Here is a 24880-nt window from a genome sequence, read left to right on the forward strand (position 1 = left end):
GCGCCAACTTGAGAATAATATAAATAATTTGAAACACACATAATCGAACCATATAATTTTTACTTATTGATACAATCAATTAGTCTCAATTTATCGCAATATTTCAAGCACAGCATACTTGGAGCCTACACAAAATTCGCAATAAATTTGCGCGATATACAGGGTGGGGCAGAACCGATAGAGCAGTCTTGAGGCGAAATAAAAGAGTAATGGAGTTACATGAACAAGAAAGTTTATTTTCCTCGAGATTAGCATAACATACCATTTAGGATACTTATGTTTTGAAAACAATATCAGGAAGATGGTGGCCGTTAGCTGCAATACACATGAAAAATTGAATTCACCATCATCTTTTGGAAAACTTTCTTTTGCGCAACAAAATTTTCCACTGCTACTCGGAAAATTTATATCAGGAGCAGTCCAATACATGCCCAGTCACTTCACTGTAGCATGAAAAATTTGTGAACGCCCTACAACTGTCCGTCAGTTTTACTCGTACCTACCGAATTCACGCTAAATTAAACGTGAATCAAAATCTTACAAGCCAAGCACGCAGAACGAAATCATGGTTTGATTTGGATCTCGAATGAACCGCAACCCAATAACTCCTTCCTACCTTGTATAAATCACAGTGGCAAATTCCTTCGTGCACTGTGCTGTTTGGGAAAACGGTTAACGGTGGCTTACAAGAGATTTACCTGCAATGTGCCATCGATGATTCAGATCCTATAAATCATCGATGATTCATCGGTGACTGCCGCCTATACTCGCCACCCTCTCCAGGAGAGTCCATGGAGAGTCGGTCCAGTGAGAGGTGGTACAGGGAAGGGTGGTGCAGGGAGGGGTAGCCCAAGGTGGGTTCATCCAGGAAGGGTCGCCCAGGGAAGGGTGATCCAGTCAAGGATCACCCAATTGACTTGCATATTCAGAATCTCCAAGAATCATCATTCGGCGGAACTATCATGAATTATCGCCCAATTTCATTATCTTGGAACTCGCTCAATTCAATTATCATATCTACTTGGTGAAATTAACATCAGCTATCGATTAGAACAATTGTCATCAGTTATTTTCTAAAAGAAATATCTGTCACACTAGTGAGGCACCATATTCTCTCGGCAATCCCTCCTTCAACAAAATCTTGGTATTACTAGGCTCTCACTCTGTGGTGAGATCAGCTCCAGCCCGGCTAATGAACCACTCGCTTCACACAATTCTTCCGCATTCATTTGATTTTATTCAAATGCGAAAATTCCGGTTACTGAAGTACTAAATGAACAGTAAAATCCGTTGAAATAATAGAATGAGCATTAATTTAACAGTGGATGTTGCAAATGCAAGACCATTTCTAAATTGTTTAGAAGCCTTGATTATAGATTGATAGAGAAGAAGCAGTATATAGTAAGTAAGATTGATAACCTATCATAAAACACATGCCAGTATAACAAAAGATTGCTTCGTGATCTCCAAAGATTTATCTCCCGTGTTCACACCTTCTCAATTATGGTCTTAAATAACCTACCTAATTACTTGTGACTGCAGGCGTGTGCCGCTCTGATCAGTTCAAGTGCGCCAACGGCCGCTGCATACCCGAGGAGTGGCGGTGCAGCAGATACAACATCTGTGGCGACGACAGCGAAGAGCGCGACTGTGAGTTGTCTGATGAGTCAAACTCCTCCGCACTATTCTATTGGCTTTTAATTCGAGTTATATGAGATTCTGCCTATCCTCTTAACACTAAATTATTTTCTTCAATATAAATGGATTATTCCTCGACTGCATCCAATTATCTTCACTATCGAAATTCTTTCAATGATTCGCAAGCATGCCATCACTAAATTCGAGTTGTTGAATTTAACTTTTTCTGGGGACTAGATTTTCTTTCCACAGGAAGTTTGGGCCCGCTGAATCCATTGCACATTGTGACTTATCCACCCCCTCTGATGCGTGTCATGCTATAAACAACACATACATACACCACATTCGTACCTCCTATATATTCTTCCTCACCTCGCGTTCAGGAAACTCGATCACCCCGCATAAAACTAGTTATTTGTATAAATTAGCTAGCCCGACACTCACGGCTCTTTTTATTTATCGCAGGCTGCACCGGAGACTACTTCGTGTGCGGCAACGGCACATGTATCCACAAGCGTCATGAATGCGACGGCATGAACAACTGCAAGGACTGGACAGATGAGAATCATTGTGAGTACGTGGCTGATATAATGAGTCAGTAAGTGTGTGTCATCGCATCACGAGTCGGCGTAGGTATAAAATTAATATGATGGCTTTATACAGGGTGTTTCAGAATTAAGTAACCCTTTTAATTTGTTAATAAATAAAAAACTGAGAACGTTATGAAGTTGAAACTTGTTTTATTTAAAAGAAGAACATTTTCATGGTAATATTGTATCATAGTTACGTCATTATCCTGTATAGCTTACCCTATTTTGTCTAAACAATTGTGGTGGGCATTTAAAAGATATTATATTTAAAAACTAGGATACAATATTACCTTGAAAATGTTCTTTTAAATAAAACAAGTTTCAACTTCATAACGTTCTTAGTTTTTTATTTATGAACAAATTAAAAGGGTTACTTAATTCTGAAACACCCTGTATAGTCTGTTCTTGAACGCTTTCATACTCGGAGCGCCAACGACGAAATCGGAGAGGCTGTTCCACATGTCGGTGATTCGAAGTGAGGAGACGAAATGTTGTCGCGTTGATAAGTTGCAGCGCAATTTTTTTACTTTATAGTCGTGGCCCCTGGTGCTGATTCATGTTTCAAATCTAGTAATCCTTCGGGGACTTTGTAAAAACCATGAGAATATTAATATTCATCAATGAGGCCTCCACGCAGACGTCGATAACTGAAGCTTGGAAGCTTCATAATCTTTTATCTTTCTTCATAGGACTTGCCCTTCAAGCCTGGAATTATCCATGTTGCACGCCTTTGAACATTCTCTATCAAATTTTTGTCCTTTTAAAATCTCGGTGACTACACAACGTTTACAAATTCTAGATTCGGACGCACAACAGCAACAAACAACTGCTTCATCGCTTCTGCATCTAGGAACTCGTGAGAGTGTCTGATTAGTCCAAGAAGTTTGTTGGATGTATTCCCTTGCGTTTCAACATGCTTGAAAAATTTCAGCTCCTTGTCGACCTAAACTCCGAGGGATTTTTCCACACTAAACTTTTCAATCATTACTCTCTCGTTGCAGCCATTTCTTCTCACACTGTAATCTTGCTGTTCATTGACATTCCCGAGATGAAGTACTTTACACTTGTCAGAATTAAACCGCAGCTGCCACGTATCAGCCAAGTCAACTAAACTGTCAAGATCATCTTGCAATTGCGCTTTATTTGACGCATCCTTCACTGTATTATAAACTTTTGTGTCGTCGGCATATGGAGCAAACGCTGGACACTACGTCTGATCGATAAAAACAACGATCAAAATAGGCCCAAGAACGCTTCCTTGTGACACGCCACTGCGCACTGATGCCCAGTCTGACACGTTGTCGTCTATCCACTAGAAAATGCGGAACACTGTCAAATGCTGTGGCAAAATCGAGGTACAATGCATCCACTAGCTCCCTTTCGTCCTGCAGGCGAGTCCAATCGTTTAACGTAGACAATAAGTTAGTGGTGCAGGATCTACCGGCTATAAAACCATGTTGACAATCTGATAGGAGATGGTGAACAGTCAAGTGAGTGATAATCCTATCCCTCACAACAGATTCCATTACCTTACGAACAACACCTGCCAGGCTGATAGGGCGATAGTTACCGGGGCTATTTTTGTCACCTTTTTTGAACAATGGTGTTACTTTCCAATCGGACGGTACACTTACTTTGTTCAGGGTTTTTTTAAAGAATGCTGTCAATGGGTCGGCCAGAACGGCTGCTAATTCTTTGAGCAATCTGGGATGGAAGCCGTCTGTGGTCCACATGACTTGTTGGGAGCTACCGGGCGCTTAAGAAATTCTTCTTCGTGTATATAAATAATGGTGCATATGGTATTAATGTGAAGATGGAGGGGGTGTTACAAAGGGGAGGGTTCACAGAGTGGGTTATATGGCTTCCTTTCTTTCTAATAATAACATTTGGTTTCTTAATTTGAATTTGACTGACACTATTTTGCTGAAATTATAAAATAACTGAAAAATATTCATCAACTGGGATTTAACATTACCGCAACTCTTCATTGACGGCGTCTTTTTTCATCGCAGGTTGCACCGGCGACCACTTCGTCTGCGGCGACGGCAGATGCATCCGGAAGCGTTGGGAATGCGACGGCTGGAAAAACTGCAGGGACTGGAGTGATGAGAAACATTGTGAGTACACGGCTGATGTAACGAGTCTCTAAGTGTGTGTGTCATCATATCATGAGTCGGCGTAGGTATTAAATTAATATGATGGCTAAGTGTGTGTAATGATCTTGCGTGCCGAGGTTCAAATAAAATCAGTTTTAAGACAGAACAATTGTCACCAGTTATCACTTAGAACAATTTTCATTGGTTACACACAAAAAGATATATTTGACACACAGGAGAAGCACCATATGTTAATCCCTTATTCAATAAACTCTTTGTATAACTAAACGCTCACTCTGGTGAGCTCAGCTTCAGCTTGGCTAATGAACCACTCGCTTCTCCCCAATTCTTCCACGTTACTCGATTTTAATCAGGTGCAAAAATTCCGTTTACGGAAGTACTACAGGTGCAGCAAATTCCGTTGCAATAATAGAATGAACATTTATTTAATATCAGGTATTGTAAATCTGAATTGTTCTGAATTGTTTTAGAAACTCTGATTATAAAACATAATTGGGCCGAACATCCGGGAGAAGCATTATATAGTAAGGAAGATTGATAACTTAGCATAAATTACATGTCAGTAAAACAGAAGAATATTTCGTGATCAGCAAAGATTTATCTTCCTTCTTCACACCTCAATTATGGTCTTAACATAACCTACCGAATTAACTGTGATTGCAGGCGCGTGCCGCTCTGATCAGTTCAAGTTCGCCTACAACGGTTAAGTGCGCCTACGAAAAGAGTCAAGTGCTTTTCGCAATTCTACTGTATTTATTTCGAGTTAATATTAGGATATTTCTGCTCTCAAAAATTATTGTACTACTTGAATTAATTAATTATTCCATGTTCAATTATTAAGTTTTACCATAAATTTTTTGTTTCGTAAAACTTATGGCTGGCTTTACTGAGCAATATCAAAGACTTTTTGTAATAGACTCAGCTGGCTTTGCCTCCACCTCTGAAGCAGGAGTTTTTATCAACACATACATTATACCGCAACTCGACATTCACGGCTTCTTTGGTTCATCACAGGCTGCACCGGCGACCACTACGAGTGCGGCAACGGCAGATGCATCCACAAGCGCTGGGAATGCGACGGCAGGAACAACTGCGAGGACTGAAGTGATGAGACGCATTGTGAGTACACGGCTGATGTAATGAGTCAGTGAGTGTGTGTGTCATCACATCATAAGTCGGCGTAGGTATTAAATTAATGTGATGGCTAAATGTGTGTAATGACATTGCGTGCCGAAGTTCAAATAATATTAGCTTTAAGACAGAACAATTGTCATCAGTTATAACTTAGAACAATTGTCATCAGTTATCGCCTAAAAGATATAGGACACAATAGAGAGGCGCCATATTCTCTCGGTAATCCCTCCTTCAATAAATCTTTGTATAACTAAACGCTCACTCTGTGGTGAGCTCAGCTCCTGCTTTGCTAATGAACCACTCGCTTCTCCCCAATTCTTCCACCACGTTCACTCGATTTTGATGAGGTGCAAAAATTCCGCTTACGGAAGTAGGGTGACATGGGGCAGAGGGACCACTGCGGGTCAAAGGCCCATAGCGGGTTTCTCGCTAAATATGGCCGATATTGGTCCGTGTTCTCTACCGCCGGTCGACAGTTCCCTGGGATGAAGTGTACGGATTTACGTTTTGCTATAAGCTTTCGTTTAAGTTATTTGTGATTAACTGTTTTAGCCCAGATAATAGTGTTTTTGCTGCTAAATAAAAGTGTTTTCGATTACTGTAGATGAAATTTATGAAATTAATGTGAATTATTTTTTGAAAGTAATATTTATGTGGATAATTTTGAGATTAAGTTTATACTATTAGCTTTTGAAATAAAATGTTGACACGATATAAATTGAAATGATACCTAGTGGGGCAACGGGCCCACGCTTGTCACGGGGTAAAGCGCCCATGGTGAAGTCTTGTGTTATACATCATTAGATTTGTCTAAATGAAGTTTTCGAAACTATGACTAGCTTTTTGAATTACAAATTATACTTCATCTTGCATGATTTTTTGATTTGCCGCCTCAAGGCAGCAGGTTTAGTTTCTAGTTATGCGTATTTATGACCCCTTATCGAGTTATTGACTCTTGACTCTTGCCTTGACAAAAGTTGATTTCAGTCAACACCAATAAGCCAGAAGTTGACGAGTTTTTATGGTTTTGGCTGAAATCACGATTAGGGACAAATTCTCTGCGCATAATATCTGGATTATGGACGAAACTGGAACCAAGTTTTTTTCTGATCAACTAAATATATTTTTTCTAGTCAAGCATACGTTTTTTTCATGTCAAGGACGAATTTTTTATCACAAGGATATATTTTTCAAGTCAAGGATATATATTTTTCAAGTCAAGGATATATATTTTTTTGTCAATGAAATATTTTTCTTCGCGTCAGTGATAGATTTTTTAAGCCAAGAGTATATTTCTTTCAAAATAAGGATATGATTTTTTGAGTTGTTAATAAATGAATGAATGTCCTAATTTTTTATTAGATTTTTCTTATTTTTAACTCTAAAGTGTTATTTTATCATTTTTAAACGAAAAATATGCCTTTGTATTAAAGGGACCATGGGTGGGCGCTTTGCCCCAAGCCCATGGGCCCATTGCCCTAGGGGTGGGGCAATTAATGGGCCCATTTTGAAATTTTTTATAAAATAGTGTTTCATTAAAAATTGAATATCTCTATAGGCGTCTTATTCTTATCATACATTCCTCATTAGTTGTACCTTTAAACAAAACAAAGACCCACCTCGTATTAATTAAAACTTCATCAAAAATTTAGTTTAAAAAAAGGGGGGCCCGCTGCCTCATGTTACCCAACTACATGTGCAGTAAAATCCGTTGTAATAATAGAATGAGCATTAATTTATTATCAGATATTGCTAATCCAAGACCATTTATAAATTGTATTAGAAACCCTGATTAATTGAGCTGAACATTCGGAAGAAGCAGTATATAATAAGGAAGATACAATAAGGAAGACATAGCATACAATATATATCAGTATAACAAAAGATTATTTCGTGATCTCCAAAGATTCATCTTCCGTGTTCACACCTTCTCAATTATGGTCTAAACATAACCTAACGCATTACTTGTGATTGCAGGCGCGTGCCGCTCTGATCAGTTCAAGTGCGCCTACACTGGCCTATGCATAAACGAGACGCGGCGGTGCGACGGAAACAACGACTGCAGCTTCTTCAGCAGCGACTACAGCGACGAGGACGGCTGTGCTAACCGGCCACGTGAGTAACATTACTGATATTCTGACTACCTAACTTCCCTCCCAACTCTACTCACATTTATACGCACTTTCACTATTGGTCTAATGTTGTCCGTCCGTATATTTACACGAAGTTCCATATAAGGATATGCAATAGGTATATTTGTTTCGAAAGTTAGGATTTTGTATTTCCACTGCAGAATTTAGCTAATTTCTATTCGTAGCAACCACGCACAGTTTGCCCTAAGCCTCGAAGTGTGGCCGAATTCCTTCCCTCGTGGAATTTACCTCTCGATAAGCTCGCTATTGTTCGATGTAAACAAACTCGGTGTCACCGTCTCGAAACAAACACTTGCTACACACACTACACAGCTTCAACCCACATTTCTAACTTTTTCAGCACTTATCCTCTACATTTTAACGACATTCTTTGCTTAAGTTATTTATTAATTTGCCCTCTAACTAGGTTCTATACGTGTTTGTGTGCTGTTATCTGGGATTTAAAACCGTATGATATGAAGTTATATCCTAAGACTGTTCCTTTGTTTGTGCAAGTGTAGTGAGTGTTATTAAAGAATAATTCAGATTGTTGAAACCTGTAATGTGGATGAATTGAACTTATTTGTGTTGGTTATGATGGGCTATTTATGTTAAATTTAATTATTAATTAGCATCCGTTGGTGGACTGTTGCATTTGCTTTGCTGCTTATTTGTGTGGGTTTCGTCTGACTGGTATTTAAGTACTGTCGTCTGCTAGTGTTATTTATATTCTGTGTTTGGAAGTAGTGTTTCGATTCGATGATGCACAACTTTAAATGATTGATTAATTCTGACCATTCTACGGTCAGTAGTATCGACTACGTTAACTTGAGTTCAATTAGAATTATTAGATGTTAGGTCTTGCTTTTTTATTTATTTGCCCTATAGTTGCGTTTTAGAGATACATCGCTTGAATAATTAAGGGATCAAAACGTAGCGTCACAATTGAATGAATAATCTTAATGAGATGATTTCGTTAATCTCTGTCATCGGCATGCGCCGACTCGAACGCTTCGTGCCGGCTCTTGACTGCACTTTGATCGCTTGAATACAAATCAAGTTTTTAAATGAAATTATTTTCAAGAATAATTTTTTATGACAGTTGAACATGAACACGAAAAAATCATATCCCTAGTTCAATTAATACTGATCAAATGACTGCAGCTGTTAACTGGCGTTCACTGTCATTGTCATTGAGATGATGGCTCAAATCAGACCAAATCCAGTTTCCATTACAGAGCAAGAGAAGTGAACTATTAATTCTATTTAGAACCTACTATATAATATCATAATATTTAATGTTGTTCAAGAAATAAATTCATTTTTCCTAATATATGGATATTCCTAATACTAGACTCAGTCCATTGTAATAGTGTGTTTAGCGTCGCGTTGTCACAAGCGTAATCACTTAACTTAAGACCCCTAAATTTTCCCATTATTGATTATACTTGCGCCTCTGCATTAACTTCCAAACTCATTTACACGTGAATATTTATCCTCTGTTTTATAATGGCGGCTCCTGAAATTTTCCTGGCCTAAGAACGTCAGTGCGGTGGATATTCCCGCGTTTCCCCGGTGCAAACGCCACATTAACTGCAATTTTACCCCCGGCAGCCGACGTCCCCCGCTTGACTGTCACGCCTGCCGTGACCTCCGCCAGCGTTTCTTGGACGAGGAGGAGGCAGCAATTTTTCAACGTAACTCTGGCGGTAAGTAACAATAAATACGATTGAAACAATTCAATTATGAGACTTGTGATCGTTGTTTCGAAAATAAGTACTACCCTCTCAAAGTTTTGATGTCTGTCAGCCGCTGGCTCAAGGGCGCCTCAAGCTCGCCCAACGGTATGAATCAGCGGCTCTATGTCCGTTTTCGGTTCCGGTTGCCGGAGCGAAATAAGCGCCGAAAGAGAATCTTGTGAAATACCTGTCGAGCTTGGGGCGATCGTGGGGCGCGCGTATTTGGTACCTGATACGTTCGGGACAGACACTGCCGAATATGAAAAATGCGTTAAAAAAATGCCTCATCCCTTCCCCCCCTTTATGGGGGAAGAGAGGGTGCATTTGAATCGCAGTACTTTATATATGCATATATAAGAGCAGACTAGACAGGTATCATCGCGGCACGATGAAGTAAGTGGCAAGTAAACTCGAGTTTGATACGGGAGAATATCTAATAATATCAGTTAATACAACTTTCAACCCCAACTTTCAACATTACCGACAAAATTCTCTAATATTTTCCAGAATTTCGAGACCCTTGCACATTGCCCGAGCAAAATAATTTTCAATATTCACCAGCAACACACATTACCCAAAACCATGCATTCTCCAATATGCAATAGCACTCAACAATCAATATTCTCCACTATTCATCACCTCATCACCGCTCAATGTTAGCACACATTATGCATGTGCAAAACATTCTAACACATTCACCCGTACCAAATGGTCTATCGAACTGATTTGCAAGAGTCTATGAAATTCTTCCTACAGTGGTTGTGAAGAAGAATAGATCAAATGCTATCGTCGAAATTCCAGTAGGAACTTGTGACTTTCCTAAAATTGCCATGTTCAATGGAAAGTTCGGAAATTTATGCTCTAATAATATGCAATTCTTCGAAAATCACCCAATCCACGTTACTTCGATTTCACTCTGGTACTCAACCCAACGATACAACGAAAAACAAGCATATCATTACAACGAACCAGCTACTTGATTACTTACGGAGTTGAGACTATTGGATTTCTATCCTTGTTTGTTCGCGTTTCTCTTGCAGCGACATGGTGACTGCTTGACTGGCGAAGACTAAGCCTAACCATGCAGTTGAATTTGAGTGAACTGGCATTTCCACACATGGATTCAGCTTTCGCGATGAGATAGTAATTAAAACCTGCAGTATATGGACACGAGCAGCTAAAATAACATTATCATGTCAGCATTTACCTCGAGTTAAAAATTTCCATTACTGCTAGTTCCGGAATATTCTAAGCGAAGTAGAATGCCGGCATCTTGGCGACACTATATTCCCGTATGCTGGTATCGGTGTCGTGTTTCTCAATGAACTCCCCTCGCAGAACCATTGTACAGGAAAACGAATACATTTCTAGTTCATTATAATGTTCAGCTTGTAAGCTATATAATTTTCAAGTCTAATAATTCACAAGTTCACATTTCCCACTAAATTCGGCCTATCGGGCAATCTACTCTCGCATTCGGCCAGTGACTAGCCGCTGAATATGCAGTTAGGTGGCCTTTAGGCGCGTGATTCGCCCCTAAATCGAGAATAATGCCACCAAGTCAGCGGCTGACAGGTCTCAAAACTTTGATAGGGTAAGTAAATAATGCAAGTATAAGTAAACAAGTTCAGAATACTTGTATTATAATAATTTAGTCGTTTAAGCCATCTGGAACATTACATCTGACGCAAATAATCGTTCAATTTACGATCAAAATCTTTTACCTTGAATGTTTGGTCATGAATCTCATTTATACTCAAATTTTCATAATTTGTGAAATGCTACATATTTCCACAAAATCAAGCTACAATATTTCCACAAAATCAAGGATTTTAGGAACGGCTACATGTTTCAATATTGTTAATCATAGCTGGGCAGCGCTACTTTGAAATGTAGCGCCGCTACCGCTACAACCACTAGATTGTAGCGGGCACTACCGTTACCGCGACAGTAAAATGTAGCGCCGCTACATTAGCCGCTACAATGGCCAAAATTATTGGAAATCCCTAAATATTTTCTGTTCTGCTATTGGGATTTACTCAAACATTAATGATAATAAAACATATCAATGAAACTTTATTTCAATTAACCTAACCGAACTAGTACGGGTTAGATACAGTAAATAAAAGTTACAGTTATTTTTATGTTTTANGAATTACGCACACCAGCATACTGGCCAAAATCTGCCGGCTCAAATGACCAGACTTGTTGCACTTCCAATCCAGCACCGTTACCGAGCTAATAAGCATGAATTAACCAGAGCATGCACTACTTGAGTTACTTCCGCCGCATGATTGATTCGAATTTTTAAAATACTTTCAGAGCAGTTGTGCTCGTACTTATTGATCAACAAAAAAATATTACCTACTAATTTATAAGTTTCATAACACATTTCTTGAAGCTCTGCAGAGGGCATATCGCATTCAATGTAACAACTTTGACAAGTTTTCAAGAATTTTAAACCGAATAAAATAGACTGAAAATTTAGCGTGTAACTCCAATGAGCAGACGTTTCGGACATCAGCTATATCGTCAGTTCTAACTCAAGTTTTGACGAGGATACCTTTCATTCAGTCGAAAAATTGCATTTTGTAATGACAGTGCTAAATTAGTGTATTTGAAATCTGTGAATTATCTCTCGCAGTTAAAATGAATGACATAACATGGTCTTTCTGTTCCTGAACTAGATATCAAATTCCAACGTTTATTCTAATTTAACTTTCAACAAATGTTTATTCTAATTGTCGGTTGATATATGCAATTGATAATCGAATTTTGTTCAGTTTATGGCGATACAATTTAATCTTATTTTCATCAGAAAATTTATAAGCTGGCATTCTCCAAATTAGTATCATATGTTTTCCTTTCAAATTCGTATCATATGTTCACTATGTTAAGTGGTGGTAAAACAAACGTCTCATGACTCGCAGGTACAGAGCTGCACAGCTGACGACAACCACGCATGTTCGGCTGCTAAGACGACATCCGTCACGACAGGTCCAGCAGGTATCCTTAGTATCCTTAGTATTTGTTTGGGACGTAGCAGTCCCAGGCCATGATGGATCGCCGCCTGTGATTATCGTTCATCCGCCCTCATTTGGGCCACCTGATGCACGATGCTGTTACTTGCTTCTTGCCGCTGGTAGTGTTGCAGGGCAGGCCGATCTGTGATTGTGTCCAGGAACACGTCCAGTTGTCTCTTGAAGGTCTCCAGGGTGAACTCCCCCTCTCTTACATCCCTTGGTAGGGCGTTGAACAGCCTTGGCCCTGCCACGGAAAGTGATCCTTCCCGCAGGGATTGAATACTGACTGCGGATCTGTTACGTAGTGGGGGGATCTTGCACAGTCTCCCCCTTCTATCGTTGTGATATGTCTTAATCCTGAAAGTCTCGCTCTCGAAGTTTGGCAGCATTCCGGTTATCATTTTCCATGTGTACAGAATGACATACCTCTCCCGTCTCCTCTGCAGTGAGTACAGACCCAGTCGCTGTAACCTCTCCCAGTAATTAAAATTCTCCATCCCTCTGATCCTGGAAGTGAAGGTTCGTTAGACTCCTTCCAGTTGCCGAATTGCGCCTATAGTGTGAACGGAGTCCAGAGCTGGCAGCAGTATTCAAGGATAGGTATTACAAGGGCTTTGAAGAGTGTGATAATCGGTTCCGCTTCTCTTGTTCTGAACGTCCACCAGATCCACCCCATCTGTCGTCTACCTCTTGCGGTTATTGCCGGTATGTGATCACCAAAATTGACCTGATTGTTCATCAACACTCCTAGATCGCGAACGAGTCGCTTCTCTTTGATTTCCGAGTTGTCAGGTGCCAGGTAGCAGTGATCCATTGCAGCTCTTCCGGTTCCTCTATACCTCAGGACCTCAAACTTGGTCCCGTTGAACTGCATGTTGTTCACTAGTGCCCATGCAGTCATATACATATTGCAGAGAGGTCTTTTTGCAACCTCTCACTGTCCGTCCAGTCCGTGATGGTCATTAATATCCTGGTGTCGTCTGCGAATGACGATGCAGTGGCGTGTTTCACTGCTACGTCTATGTCGGCGATGTGGATGAGGAAGTGGATTGGGCCGAGTACCGTTCCCTGTGGCACTCCACTCTCCACCCTAGCCACGCTTGATCTCGAGCCTCCAACAACTGCAGCTTGTAGTCTTTCTGTTAGGAAGCTGTGGATCCATACCAGCAATTCACCTCCGACTCCCAGCAGTCTTAATTTTCTGAAGAGCACTCCATGGTCAACTTTGTCTTACGCTTCCGCGAAGTCCAAATACACCACGTCCACCCCGGCCCCCTCCTCCAGCATGACCAGGATTTGGTGGTGATTCTCCAGTAACTGAGACAAACAGGAACGATTTCGTCTGAAACCGTGTTGCCTTCTGTTGAAAAGGTCAGCGTCTTCCATGTACTGCACCAATTTTCTGGCAACAACCTTCTCAAATACTTTGATTACGTGTGATGTTAATGTAACCGGCCTTTAATTTTGGGGTTTGTCTCTTGCACCTCCTTTGTAGATAGGGGTAATTAGCCCTAATTTTACATCACTTGGAACATTTCCTTCTCTCAATGATGTTTTCCAGAGCAAAGTCAGAGGGACCTTTAGTGCTCTGACACATTTTTTCAGTAATACTGCAGGGACCCCATCTGGCCCGGGAGCCGAATACGTAGATAATTCTTGGATACTCCTCTCTAGATCCGGTGTTTCAAATTCAATGTTCATCAGCTCCCTATCACCTGGAAGTTCTTGACTGACTCCGATTTCGTTCTCCTGTCTTAAGTATCGGGGTTCGCTGAATACTTTTTCAAATTGAGCTCCCAGAAGTTCGCACATGCCCTGGTCGTCTCCAAAAAGGACATCGTTATTTTTCAGATGCCCCACTGAGGCTCTGATTTTAGCCTTTGACCGGGCATATTTGTAGAAATATTTGGGATTCTCTCGAATGGTAGACACCGCTTGCGCCTCTGTAATTTGTTGCTCGGCCTCGTGTGAGTCCTGCAACTGTCGTTCAGTTTCCTTAATTTTAACCTTTAGATGTCAGAGAGATCGCGCACTACACCAATATTCATCTCTTCTTTCGGGGGGATTTCCCTAAATTTTTTAGGTATCTTTAGTTCTAAATAATTACCTGCATAAGTTTTGCCATTAGGCGAAACTCAATTATAATAAACTTAGGCTAGATGCATTTTATAATATTTAAGTTTTTTGCAGCTTATTATTCGTGAACAAATTCTCAATAGTCCTTAAGTTATAATAATGTGATTAGAAAGATTAGAACATTAAATAAATTAATAAAAGATGAACAACCTTTTAAGACCACTTATTTTAATGTTGAATTAGCATAATCGCACTCTGATTAATCGTGCGTAGTCTGGGTCTATTAACGATCGATTAGCGCGATTTGTACGATCACACAGTTAGCTCGTAGAACATTGATGCAGATAATCGTAGCTTAGAGAGTTAACTCGACGCAGAAATTATCCCGACGCTCTCGATAAACTCGTTTGAGCAACCTATGACGCACTTCTGATGGGTGAAATGCGTCCAAGCATTATTACCATTCGAATGAATAACCTTATGAATGCGCAACTGGCACCATATCATGGTTAATTTTGCTTTTTGCTTGCGGAAGTAAAATTTAGCAATTGAACCTCTGTACTACTTTATTTGAAAATCATTGATAATTTCGTATTACCAAAGAATTAAGAAGTGTCATTCAATTTTCTGAGTACAACTATGATGGCGAATAGCAATTCGTTTCATTCTAAATTCCTTTTTACTTGTGCAGTATCCTGCACCGCAGAGGAGGCGGGTACAGCGGTGGCGGGTACAGCAGTGGCGGGTACAGCAGAACCGGGTACAGCGGGGCCGGGTGCATCGGTTGGTGATGAAGCGGTTGTGTAAGATGTGACGTCACAAACTCACGTGTGCCTTCCATTGTTACAGCTCCTCCTTAGCAAGTTTGACGACCTCACTCGAGCAGTCCAAGAGAAGACGACACTAATGGAGAACTTTCGTCGCACGATGGATTCCATCGCGCTCAAATTCTCTCCAGCTTCTGTAAGTGGATTCTGTTCAACCACTCGCATATAATCCCCCTATATAATCTTATTTAATCATTCTTATAATCGTTCATGTATTCTATAGGTTAAGATCAATTGTTCAGGCTTATGTAACGTTTAAATACGTCATTCTTTTTTACGAACTTGCCAAAAGAAATCTAGCCATTTATTTCATAGTTAAATTGGTATAGTATGCACAAAATATATTTCGCTGATAAAAAATAACCCAGCTACCAATATCTTGGGTTTCTCTTAAGATCGTGGACGACAATAACTTTTCCTCCAGGGAAGGACATATAAGATGTAAAATTTCAACTGTTATTTTGAAATCAGGTATGCTCCCAATAGCTACCGCATTCAAGTAATTTCCTTATTTCTATCTCCCTTGTTAAAAGATAATTTCCTATTCGCTATGTTCATCAACACATCCTTGGGGTAGCTAGGCTTCCCTTGTTCAACCCCGTAGAGACTTATCGCCTTGGTGACGTCAAATAGAAAGTCCTTATAACCGCAGTCTGAACCGAGAACGATTGTGTATACTTTCTACTCATTTGTACTCAACTATAATCTTTAAGCCACTATACTTACTCTACAAATAAGTACTTTATCAATAATTACCTCGTGCCTCATTTATCCTTGTGGTCACCGTCCCCGGACTAACCTCAGGTGTTACTAATTATATTTAATACGCATAAAGGTGCATAGAAAAGAACACGGAGGCCTCATAACATCAGTAGTTATTATAACCGCCGTCCTCAAATTGCTTACATGCTTCAAACTTTTTCAAATACATGAATCATTTATACGAGAAAAATTTCAAAGATCGATATATCCTGATTATTCAATATCGCGACCAATCAAAATCCTGATTCCTTTGGTTTCTCATTTAACCGCAGTCCGGATGGTAAGGTACAATCGCGTATCAAATATTCTTTCTTTTGCGTATATTCTTTCTACTTCCTACAGTTCTTGCGTAGCGGCCAGATATTGGCTTCGTTTTGTGTTCTACTTTTCAAGCAGCCGCACTCCTCGAAAGACGACTGAAGAGTAAAATATACAAGCCGAACTGTCTTCAGAAGTAGTCTGATTATAGTCGGAAGCCATTTCAGCATTAACATTAATGTGCCCATCATTGCTGTATTTCTAGTGTAACGTATTTATAACGTTCTACGTCATCTGGACCACTCAAGTGGCGTTAATTTCTGCAATTCTCTAAGGTAAACATCGGCCTGAACTTCATCTGTAGTTGTTTCAATCGTACAAGAACCCTAGGGCCCGTTGACAGAGACCTTGAAGTTGAAGGGTTTAGATGAAGCTTTTTCCCGCTACACTTGCACGGTGTAAATTATGCAAGTTAGCGAATTCTATACGTTATTTTGTCGTTTTTTAACAAATAACCATAGTAATGAGTTATGAAAACCTGTCAAAACGTGAAGAATACCCACGAATGTAAATCACTTTATTCTCGCAACTGGACTAAACGTGGCACTACCGCCGTGTTCGAGACTCTCTTGACTATCCACAACCTTGTTGTGGATAAGAAGATGATAGGAGTAATTTACAATGACCGTAAATGCAAATTTACAACATCATATAAAATAACTTTATGAAAGTAAAGACCACCAGCAATGAAGAACGTGTATTCAAAAATACTTCCTCTATTTAATGCTAAGAATCTGCGATAGAATCTCCATTGATCTCTCATGAATAAAGCAACTAATAACATTAGAACCTAAACAAAGACTCCTAAAACATTCGTTGAATTCACGTCCTTCAACTTCAAAGGAATATTTTGATCGCATATGCGTTCTTAATTAAGCGTGTCAATATTAGTGCTAGCGCAACTCTTCTAAAGATTCCAGCTGATTCTATAGGCCACATGCAAGTTGGAAAATAGCCTCCGCTACATTCTTGCCCTTCTTTTCCGGATCACAAATATCGTTGGTGCCAATATCAATAAAAAACGTCATAAATAGCGTTACTCTTTGACAGTTGCTCCTGGAATTTCCTCTATATAAAACTTAATGAGGCTGTTTTCTATTTTAAATAATTTTGTATGAGCTTCAGAGCTGCCCAAATCCACACGGAATCTCTTGACAAAAAAACTAAGCAAGCAGACGGCTGGACCGAAGTTGTGTGTTGACACGAACAGTGCCAGCCATAATACAGGGAGCGTGAAGATTTGTGCCTGTTTTAAAAAGACGTTTACGGTAGCCGTTTCTAAAATAGAATAATTGCTCAAAACTTTTCAAAATCATATCAAAATTCCTCCCTAACCTAGAAGTTTTTTCACTTTAAAGCGGCAACAGTATCAATAAAAATATTAATATAATATTTTGATATAATAATAATATATAATATATAACAGTATAATAATAATAGCATAATATTTTGCATTTTAGGGATTTTTTCTGGCACTTCTTATACTATCGTCCATGCGGGCAGAGATATGTTGTAAATAATAGCTTAAACAGAGACAATGTGCAGTATTTCATATAAGATTTTCTCTTTTTTCGTGAAATCACGGAAATAATATAGTATATATGATTTTCTCGGCATTAGTCACGATATATTGCAAGGTAATTGGTTCAAGACTAACAATATATTAAATTTTGTATAAGATATCCTCAGTAAGAAGAAAGATATAATGTAAAGAAGTGGAATCAAACAATCAATACGAAGTTTTGCTCGATATTCAAAAGTTTACCATAAAAATCATTTTCTACGAAAAACCGGGACGTAGAAAACAAGAACAGTAGAACGTATACTGAAGAAAATTGAAGAAAATCTAAGGACGACTTTTTTTGTATTTTTCCACGTCATTGCAGGCGATATCATTAAATGTGAATTTATTAAGTAAATAAATAAACAAATAAATGAAAGAATCAATAAATTGAAAAGAAAATTCTTTTTGCCAGGAAGCGCAGCAGAGCCAGCGTGCCAGGAGGCTATAGCTTGCAGCTGCCAAACACTGGGAGTGAAGATCAGCTTTAATGAACAACGTAAATCATCGTGTACACGTGCTCCATGGTGTACACGTGCTCCATGGCGTACACGTGCTCCATAGCGTACACGTGCTCCATGGTGTACACGTGCTCCATGGTGTACACGAGCTCCATGGTGTACACGAGCTCCATGGTGTACATATTCTCTATGGTGTGCACGTGCTCCTTGGCGTACACGTGCTCCATGGTGTACACGTGCTCCACGGTGTACACGAGCTCCATGATGAGCACGTGCTCCATGGTGTACACGTGCTCCATGGTGTGCACGTGCTCCATGGTGTGCACGTGNTAATCATTCTTATAATCGTTCATGTATTCTATAGGTTAAGATCAATTGTTCAGGCTTATGTAACGTTTAAATACGTCATTCTTTTTTACGAACTTGCCAAAAGAAATCTAGCCATTTATTTCATAGTTAAATTGGTATAGTATGCACAAAATATCTTTCGCTGATAAAAAATAACCCAGCTACCAATATCTTGGGTTTCTCTTAAGATCGTGGACGACAATAACTTTTCCTCCAGGGAAGGACATATAAGATGTAAAATTTCAACTGTTATTTTGAAATCAGGTATGCTCCCAATAGCTACCGCATTCAAGTAATTTCCTTATTTCTATCTCCCTTGTTAAAAGATAATTTCCTATTCGCTATGTTCATCAACACATCCTTGGGGTAGCTAGGCTTCCCTTGTTCAACCCCGTAGAGACTTATCGCCTTGGTGACGTCAAATAGAAAGTCCTTATAACCGCAGTCTGAACCGAGAACGATTGTGTATACTTTCTACTCATTTATACTCAACTATAATCTTTAAGCCACTATACTTACTCTACAAATAAGTACTTTATCAATAATTACCTCGTGCCTCATTTATCCTTGTGGTCACCGTCCCCGGACTAACCTCAGGTGTTACTAATTATATTTAATACGCATAAAGGTGCATAGAAAAGAACACCTCACAGTTGATGATAAAGTAACCATTGAAGATAACGTCGCCGCTTTCCAAACAAACACCACGGCACATAACTAAAATTTCTAAATATCCGTTGTTATACATATTTTTTATATTTCTTACTGCACACATAACTACTTTACTAAATATGTATCCCGTATGAACTTAGCTGTACACCGCTGGGATCAGAGTGTAGCAGTATGCTTTCATTTACTCAAATTTCTCAAAGTCTTTTGCACCAAGAAGGTAAGCATTTTCAGGACAAAACATACAAACTATATGACCACTGTCATTATTGATACATAACTTCAAGACTGTTTCATTACAACTTAAAGACCCTAGCGTATTTTGTACGATACGCTTACCATAGGTAAAGCGGAATTGACGAACCATAACAATTCTCTCTATTTACACTTTGTTTAGCTAGCTCTATTAGCAGCGAAATATTCTTGAATATATAACAAGCTAATAATTAGCATAAAATACACTTCCATTCAAGAACTATGGGAGAATCAATGAAAAGTTTACGCATGCAAAGTTTCAATTTACCTAATATTCCGAACAGATAATTGCGAGGCTATTATTCCCGTAGCGATACACTTATACTATCCACCCAGCCACGGCCATGTCGAGTAGCTGAGGTAAGCAATATCACGTAACATCTGAGACAGGGAGACAACCTTCGTTGTCCTTACCTTAATAATATTATCTGCACTTATTCATTGGCTTAGTTAGGTATTTAACTGAAAAATCAAATTGAAAACAACAGTTAGCCATACACTAAGTGTGAACGAGCAACTCTAATTATCAGTTCTGCATGCAGACATCTTACTCTCTAGAATGAATCAAAATATTGAGTTATGCACAAAGTTTTCTCCAACAAATTCTTTGTAGCACGACATGAAATGTTTCTACAGCGCTAAGCTTCAAGACGGCGGCTAAACAAAACTCCTCCGCAGACTGCGTTCACAGTAAGGTGATGTCTCCCAGCTGAGTCGAAATTTCCTGCTCTTGTGCTTTGGATGCTTTTCTGCTGCTTTAATAACATTTGAACCCAAACAAAGACTTATAATACAGTCTTTGAAGTCAAGCCGTTCAACTTCAAAGGAATATTTTGATCGCATTCGTGCTCTTAAGCGTGGCAATATTAGCGCTAAAGCATCTCGTTTAAAGATTTCAGTTGATTCTATAGGTCACATGCAAGTTTGAAAATAGCCTCCGCTACATTCATGCTGTTACGGGAGAGCTATCAACATATATAGGCTATCCGTCCATTAGGTCTGCGATAGTGAAAATGAATTAAAACGTTATTCAATCAGAGTTGAGACTTTGCAAGATTTTATTGCGTAGCTAAAAAAGGGTGCATTAGGTGGCCCACTCCCAAAATGTAATAATCTTACTACCAGTACAGTCACAAGCCAAGCAACATAATTAACCTAATGTCAAACAAATACAATGGTCATGTTTGTCCGCCCTGACGTCTTCTGCGTATCTTCTCCAGTCGATGGAGGTTCGCAACATGTCCGTCGAGACTAGTGAGTCACACTGACGTATTAGACCTAAGTGCATCCGCTTATCACAGTCATTGCTTGACGATGTTTTGGGCTGCCAGTGTCCAATCCAGAAATTCAGAGATGGTCACTGTTGCATGCATTCACCAATGGAGAAAACTATACACCCTTCTCATTCAGAGGAGGTTCAGGCACGCAGGTAGACTTAAAACGGAAACCCACTTCCATCTGAAATAACCAACAAATGCACGGGAAAATAAATTGAAAGTTTACCCTAAAATTGAAGGAACAATAGAGCAACTCAATTGGGGAATATATCAGAATTATTGATCCAAGGAAGACGATGAAAGGTATATAAATTGAAATAATTTGCATCCCAGCCATTGCGATTATCTCAGTACTTATTAGCAGCTAAATAAGGATGACAAAATTTTTACTATCGGCTAATAAGCTTACCCGCCACTCAGAAAGAAATCGTGAGGGGTACAACGGTTGCAACAAATGAATAGACATGAAAAACAGGTAGTTGAGGCTAAAAACGACATTTCAACTGAATACATGTTACGAAGTCTTGGCCACTACAACCGCAACCGCTGATCGAATAAAATAACCTGGAGTTAACGCAGCCGACTCCACACATTGCCAGCGTGAACCTGGTAAACAAATGACGGACAAATAGCGCAGCTACAATGCCCTTCATTTCCGGATCCCAAATATCGTCAGTGCCAATATCAATTATAAGAAAGTTATTAATAGCGTTACTCTTTAACAATTGCTCCTGGATATGATGAAACTACAGTTACTGACGTTGTTATCTATTATGTTTAAATTTTGTATATGATTCAGAGCTGCCCAAATCTGCTCGGAATTTCTTGACAAAAAATAACCAAACAGCAGGCGGGATCAATTTAAAGCGGCATATAATTTCACCAGTATCTGATCAGCCGTTTGTGAAATAGAATAAGTAGTCTTAACTTTTCATGTTCAATTCAAAAGTTCTCCCAAACCTAGAAATTTATTAACTTTAAAGCGGCAATAAGTATTAAAAATATTAATATTATATTTTCATTTAATAATAATGTATAGGGTAACATGAGGCAGCGGGCCCACAGCTTTTTTAAACTGAATTTTCGATGAAGTTCCAATTGATACGAAATAGTTCTTTCCTTTGTTTAAAGTTACAACTAATGAGTAATGTATGATGTGAATTAGACGCCAATAGATTTATTCAATTTTTAATGAAACACTTTTTTATAGAAAATGTCAAAATGGACCCATTGCCCCAACCCCTGGGACAATATGGGCCCATGGGCTCGAGGCAAGGCGCCCACCTCTGGTCCCTTTACCACAATTGCATATTATTACAACACTTCTCTTTAACTTCACTTGTTTGTTTGTCTGCTACGAATCTTATAATCGATATTCAAGACACTTCTACCTGTCCAATCGATATAAAATTTTGCTCACTTGCGTAAAGTTGGAGACAATTCTTAAATCAATTGACAGAATAAATAATTTTAAAAATTAAACAAAAATTTCAATATTGAAAAAGTTAAAAATAATTTTGTCTGCCACACTGCTTTTTGCTAAAATCAATTGTTGTTTATCTGCTACGAATTTTATAATCGATATTTAACACACTTCTACCTGTCCAATCGATCTGAAATTTTGCACACTTGCGTGAAGTCAGCGACAATGTATGAATCAGTTGACAGAATAAATAATTTCGAAAATTTACAAAATTTTTAAAAATAAAAAAAAAATTAAACTAATTTGTTTATATTTGAAAATAAAATAAGAAATTCATTGTAGATGCGTAACATCAAAGACACTGGATTCTTTAGAGTGTTGTCTTCAAAAAGTAATTTTTAAACGCTTATTATTCTTGTTTTAAATATGATAAAACAACACTTTACGGTTCAAAATAAGAAAAATGTAATAAAAAGTATTATATTTCTTCATTTATTAACAACTTAAAAAATCATATTCATAACTTGAAAAAATATATTCTTGGCTTAAAAAATCTATCATTGACGTGAAAAAATTATTTCCTTGGCATAAAATATTCATCCATGACATGAAAAAATGTCATCCTTGACCTTGACTAGAAAAAATGTATTTCCTTGACCAGAAAAACCTTTGTTCCATTTTCGTCCATACCCTGTCAAAATTTTCGTGCCGATTAAGGTCGTTTTAGAGGAACTATATTCGGCTTAGGGGTGAATCAGGAGCACCCTGTCAAAATTTTCGTGCCGATTAAGGTCGTTTTAGAGGAACTATATTCGGCTTAGGGGTGAATCAGGAGCAAGTCGGCCACGTAGGGTGTTTTGCTTCTATTTACCAGCCTCTTTTGGAAGTCAATTGCCCGGTAGGCCAAATCTGCGTAATATGNAAAAAGTATTATATTTCTTCATTTATTAACAACTTAAAAATCATATACATAACTTGAAAAATATATTCTTGGCTTAAAAAATCTATCATTGACGTGAAAAAATTATTTCCTTGGCATAAAATATCCATCCATGACATGAAAAAATATCATCCTTGACCTTGACTAGAAAAAATGTATTTCCTTGACCAGAAAAACCTTTGTTCCAGTTTCGTCCATAATCCAGATATTATAATATAATATAATAATAATACAGTAATTCTTATGTGCTAAACCGCCTGGTCTCCTTGCCGATTCTGACCAGAAACTGGCGCACAGAGCTGGGATCGAACCCGCATCTCTGCTCCAATCTTGGTACTCTGAACTTTTCCCCCTGGGCCACCTTGTCCAAAGGAATTCATGCGCAGGGAATTCGCACTTACTCGTTATTTCAGCCAGCACTATAAAAACTCATCAACTTTTGGCTCATTGGTGTTGGCTGAAATCAACATACGGCAAGACAACAGTCAACAACTCGTGTCAAACTTGTTGGTTGAGGAATGCGAATACTCATATTGTGCCGCTACATAAAATCTTTCAGTTAATCCTTGCCAGCCATTTGTTTTGCTTGTTAAATAGACGATATTCATTTTGTTGCTCAGCAACACTGATTGCCTTTCTCCTCTTGATGCATAACACAAAACTTCACAGAGGGGTATTGAGCCAACATGGGCGCTTTGCCCGTGACACGCATGAGCCCGTTTCCCCACTAGGTATCATTTCAATTTATATCGTGTCAACATTTTATTTTAAAAGCTAATAGTCTAAACTTTAACTCAAAATCTTCCCTATAAAGAATACTTTCAAAATATAATTCATAGTAATTTCAAAAGCTTCATATACAGTAATCGAAAACAGTTTTGTTTAGCAGCAGAAAAACTTTTATCAGGGCTAAAACAGTTATTTGCAAGTAACTCACCCACGCAAACTATTAGCAAAACGTAGAGCCACACACTTCAGCCCAGTAAAACTGTCGAACGGCGGTAGAGCGCGCGGACCAATATCTGCCATTTCCTAGCGAGGAACCCGCTATGGGCCCATGACCCGCAGGGCGCAGTGGTCCCTTTAACATAGTGATGTCAGCGCTGAAGTGTAGACCTGATGGCTGATGTAGCCTGTCGCCGATTCTTTTCCTTGTTGTGCCTTGTTCACAGAAGATCTAAAATCGTGTCATTTGACCGGATCTTTTCATGACTGACGAAAGTTTGAAATAGCTACTCGACTTCCACCGGGTTCGATATGGTGCTAGGCAATTCAAATCTGAGCATATATTTTTCCATAGCTTTATCTAGTCTGTTTTTGAACGCGTTCATGCTTGCAGCGCCAACGATGTCATCAGGGAAGATGTTCCACATGTCGGTGATTCGAAGTGAGAAGAAATGTTGTCGCGTGGAAAAGTTGCAGCGCAATTTTTGCAGTTTATAGCCGTGGCCTCTGGTGTTGGTTCTTGTTTCAAATTCTAGTAATCCTTCTGGGACCTTGTACAAACCATGAGTATACTTGTATACTTCAATGAGGTCCCCACGCAGACTTCGATATCTGAGGCTTGGAAGCTTCATAATCTTTAATCTG

At 39.0% G+C, this 24880-nt stretch overlaps 1 protein-coding gene and 1 long non-coding RNA gene across 2 annotated transcripts; both read left to right on the forward strand.

Annotated features, from left to right (window-relative positions):
• Positions 1-1542: 1542 nt before the first annotated feature.
• Positions 1543-9313, forward strand: LOC108673093 (low-density lipoprotein receptor-related protein 8-like; the record flags this gene model as incomplete). The annotated part of the gene is made up of 6 exons (XM_018160876.1): positions 1543-1650; positions 2104-2208; positions 4241-4345; positions 5360-5464; positions 7457-7594; positions 9226-9313. Coding segments are annotated over 4 exons (407 nt in total), but the record flags the coding sequence as incomplete, so codon positions are not given.
• Positions 9314-12257: 2944 nt separating this feature from the next.
• Positions 12258-16031, forward strand: LOC108673094. Its single transcript, XR_001930955.2, has 2 exons — positions 12258-12356; positions 15299-16031. It is a non-coding gene; the product is annotated as an uncharacterized LOC108673094 (long non-coding RNA).
• Positions 16032-24880: the final 8849 nt, after the last annotated feature.

The sequence above is a fragment of the Hyalella azteca genome, unplaced genomic scaffold, assembly GCF_000764305.2.
Source record: "Hyalella azteca isolate HAZT.00-mixed unplaced genomic scaffold, Hazt_2.0.2 contig7614, whole genome shotgun sequence".
Taxonomy (NCBI): Eukaryota; Metazoa; Arthropoda; class Malacostraca; order Amphipoda; family Hyalellidae; genus Hyalella; species Hyalella azteca.